Raw genomic sequence first — 3,527 nt, 5'->3', positions numbered from 1 at the left:
GAGAGAGAGAAAACGAATGAGAGAGAATGCCGGAGGAGAGCATTCGATTGTTTTTGTTTGTCTTGCATTTGCAGTGTGACCGTTGTGGACAGTGCTGACACTTTTGAAAGACTTGGCTAATTTTAATTATATTACTTAAAACATTTATTGTTGGCAAATTTTATTGACTTGATAATATAACAAAAATTTCTTTAATAGCCAGGAATAAGCATTGTGTACTTTCCATACAACAAAATGTTAGAATTTCCAAATATATCGCCGATATGTTTAGCTATATCACACAAAGTGACCATAACAAACAAACTCATAACTGCGCTGGGAGAATATTTGCAGATTTTTGTTTATATTTTTTATTGCGGTTTACATGTATATGTATTATTTATGGAGCTTTTTGTTTACTAGTTGTATATATTTATACCATATTAATAAAAAGAAATTTATTTAATATAATATACAAAATATATTAAAATAGGTATTAAACCTTATTAAATTGCACAAAATGTTCGGCCTGATGTTTGATATAGGATTTCCGACAATCCATATCATCGGCAGGACGGTTGTGTGGCGTCCAGACAGGTTCCCCAACAAAATAGCGCCGGGCTTTGATAAAGTTCTAAATAGTAAGAAAAATATTAAATTAAAAGTAGTTACAACTATATAAACAAAAGGGCCAGCTTACGTTTGAATCCAAAGTAAAACGATGATAGATACCAGCGGGAATGATAATCAGATCTCCTTTAACCACCTGTATGCGAAGCCAGTTCTCCTCGTTACTATAAAATTAAATTAATTTCTTTTAACTTAAAGATTTTAATAAACTTAAATAATTATTTGGAGGGCCAGAACTTACTCTCTAACATCAAAGTAACCGGATCCATCCAAGACCAAACGTATTTCCTCATCCGTGTGCAGGTGTTCGGTGAAAAAAGCCTTCAGCTTGTTTGCATAGTCGGGCAGACACTTTTCCGAGCAGGTAATCTATAAGGCATCGTGTTTAGAAGTTAGAATAGGGGTCATAAGTTCTCTATCATAACCGATCTTGCCTCATCATCATAGGTATAGCCCCGTTTCGCCCTCAGTTGTGTTAGAACCTCGTCGCTCTGGTACGCGTCCGCATTGATCTGCAAAAAAGCAAAAGTGAGTGATCAAGATAAGCTCGCTTGATAAGCCAAGGTCAAAAGTTTAACGACGTAGTTTCGAATTATTCCACTTGCTTTGAAGTACTCCACGCCGGTTTTCTTGTAGAGATCAGCCAATTCCAGGTACTCTGGAGGTGAGCGGTGATGCTCCAAACGCTGATCCGTTTGCTCGTTGTCCATAAACCAGATTTTCACCATCTTTAAACGATCTTTAACAAAGTTTAGCGAGAAACTAAATATAATAAGTTTGCTCTCACAGTTGTCGTCAGCTGTTCGAATTTCGAGTTCGAAAACCGATAACACAATTTCGAATACTAACGATACTTATCGCGTTTTAAATTTAAATAAATAAATACTAACACATTTCAATAAAGACATAAATGATAAATATTAGTATTTTTAGAACATTTGAAAAATATTATAAAAAAAATGGTTTATATGAATATTAAATTTAAATTTTTTCTAAATAGTAAAAAAAAACAAATTAAATTTGTTTATAAGAGCTAAATAAAAATAGGCTTTTATTATGTTTTTACCATTATCTTTTTATTTTTAAGGATAAACACCCATTTTAAACTCGTATAATTTTTGGGCAGTTTTGTTTAGAAGTTGGTAGCAGTTACTAAGTATAGTTTAGTAGTACATGAAAATGCATCGCTGTTGCTGCTGATTTATTTTACATTTATTTGTGGCGGTACAAAAGAAGCACTGGTTTATTACGCCGTCAGCTTGGCCAGCTCCTCGCGCAGCTCGGCAGTGTCGATGGCTCCCTTGGCCTGGGGCTGGCTCTGGAACTGTGACTGGGCCAGCAGGCGGGCGCAGCTCTTCTTGTGCATAAACCAGTGAAGACGTTGGCACTCGCGGTCACAATACTGCACCGCCTTGCACTTGGAGCACTTTTTGTCCGGCTTTTCAGCGCCGCAGGTGCTGCAGTAGCTGGCCTCGTCCTGGAAGAGAAGCAATTAGTTTGTCTACCCAATAATTAGATGGAAAAACCCACCACAAATCCCCTCATTCCATTGATGGCATTGCGTAGGATAGTCAGTGCTGGCGGTGCATCCTTGGAGCCCAGCTGCAAGGCTATCTGCCGGAAGATAGTGCATTCGCGCACCGGGAACTCACGGGCGCACTCCCTCAGCGTATACTCCACATAGTCCAGCTGGCCCAGCTTGTTCTCCTTGAGCACCCGCTTCACGAACATCTCCAGGAAGTCGCTCTTATTGGCCTCCCCCGTCTCCTTGTGCTGGGCCTTGAACTGCTCCTCGCAGCGTATCAGCTCGGCCAGAATCCAGCCCTGATAGTGAAACTTGAAGGCGAGCAGTTCGTTGATATCGTGCGACTTTTGCATTTCCTTTTCGCACATCAAAGCCAAAGTCTTGCGGAGGTTGCCAAGGATCCTGAGAAGTCCCAGAGACTGGACATTCAGGGCAATGCGCACGGGATGGAGGTTGATATCGGTGACAAAGGCGTGAAAGGATTGCAGCAAACTGGGTGGTATCTGGGGCTCCGTCTGCTGGCCATGCAGCTGTGTGTAGTACTCCAAACTCGACCTGGTCACGTAATTATTGATGGTCTCCACGCAGGCAAAGTTTCCCACAAAGGCGGCCATTTGGGCGGCCGTCCGCTGGACACTGTTTATGGCACCCGGCCGGATGCCGGCGTCCAAGAGCTGCCGGCACACGTGTGCGTTGCCCGACAAGGCGGCAAAGTGCAAAGGCGTGTAGTCGGCGCCGTGCTGGTTCAGGTTAATGTCGGCGCCCTGTGGGAGGAAAACTAAGATATTAAGAATCTCTGGGTTAATGGGTAAGGAGTACATACCATGTCCAGGAGCAGCTGCACTGCCTCGCGGTTTCCCTTGAAACTGGCGTGCGCAAGGCATGACATCCCGTTGTCGTCCACGAAGTTGACATTGCGGCAGCCCACAAGAAGCTGCTTGAATCCGCTGGTGTCGGATTTGGCCAGGCGATCCAGCAGCTGCCGCTGCACCTCGTCCAGCTGCGAGTTCTTGTTCTCCTCGGTCATTTTGGTCTGGATTGCTTTCACGGGGCTGCGTTAAAAGGCTTTTCTGGCCGGAAAATGGAAAATAAAGAACAAGTCCAACTGTTTTTCGGCGTGCACGGTAGAGATGGGAGGACTGCCCACGATAGTATCGATAGCACAACTTCTGAGTGCACGCAATGCGATATTAAAGAATTCTAACGAATTATTGCTTAATTTATGTATTATATTTTAAATAAAAGTATTATTTTTAATAAACTTGTCATATAAGAGATATATATTAAAATTATGCAATTGAAGCATGTACTATTGAATTTATAATTTAAAATTAAAGGGCTATGAGCTGATTACCATATAACTTGAAAAGATAAGCATAAGTCTTTAAAGAAA

The 3,527-nt window shown here is 41.7% G+C and overlaps 2 protein-coding genes across 3 annotated transcripts; both read right to left on the bottom strand.

Annotated features, from left to right (window-relative positions):
* Positions 1-321: 321 nt before the first annotated feature.
* Positions 322-1,416, bottom strand: Adi1 (acireductone dioxygenase 1). 2 transcript variants are annotated; one of them, XM_017162885.3, is made up of 5 exons: positions 1,215-1,414; positions 1,044-1,121; positions 851-978; positions 680-773; positions 322-613 (listed from the first exon to the last, which is right to left on the bottom strand). In XM_017162885.3, the coding sequence occupies exons 1-5, from the start codon at positions 1,335-1,337 to the stop codon at positions 476-478; spliced, it is 561 nt and encodes a 186-aa protein (XP_017018374.1). In that variant the 5' UTR covers positions 1,338-1,414; the 3' UTR covers positions 322-475. The 2 variants fall into 2 exon arrangements, with proteins under 2 accessions (XP_017018374.1, XP_017018377.1); XM_017162888.3 differs by lacking the exons at positions 322-613; positions 680-773 and adding an exon at positions 782-800 and having other exon boundaries at positions 1,215-1,416.
* A 242-nt stretch (positions 1,417-1,658) lies between these two features.
* LOC108071921 (ankyrin repeat and MYND domain-containing protein 2) lies at positions 1,659-3,275 on the bottom strand. The gene is made up of 3 exons (XM_017162881.3): positions 2,958-3,275; positions 2,140-2,898; positions 1,659-2,086 (listed from the first exon to the last, which is right to left on the bottom strand). Exons 1-3 carry the CDS (start codon positions 3,159-3,161, stop codon positions 1,856-1,858), a joined length of 1,194 nt encoding a protein of 397 aa, XP_017018370.1. The 5' UTR covers positions 3,162-3,275; the 3' UTR covers positions 1,659-1,855.
* Positions 3,276-3,527: the final 252 nt, after the last annotated feature.

This window comes from Drosophila kikkawai, chromosome 3L (assembly GCF_030179895.1).
Source record: "Drosophila kikkawai strain 14028-0561.14 chromosome 3L, DkikHiC1v2, whole genome shotgun sequence".
NCBI lineage: Eukaryota > Metazoa > Arthropoda > Insecta > Diptera > Drosophilidae > Drosophila > Drosophila kikkawai.
The sequence above is the reverse complement of the archived record's forward strand: the minus strand, read 5'-3'. Positions and strand labels throughout refer to the sequence as shown.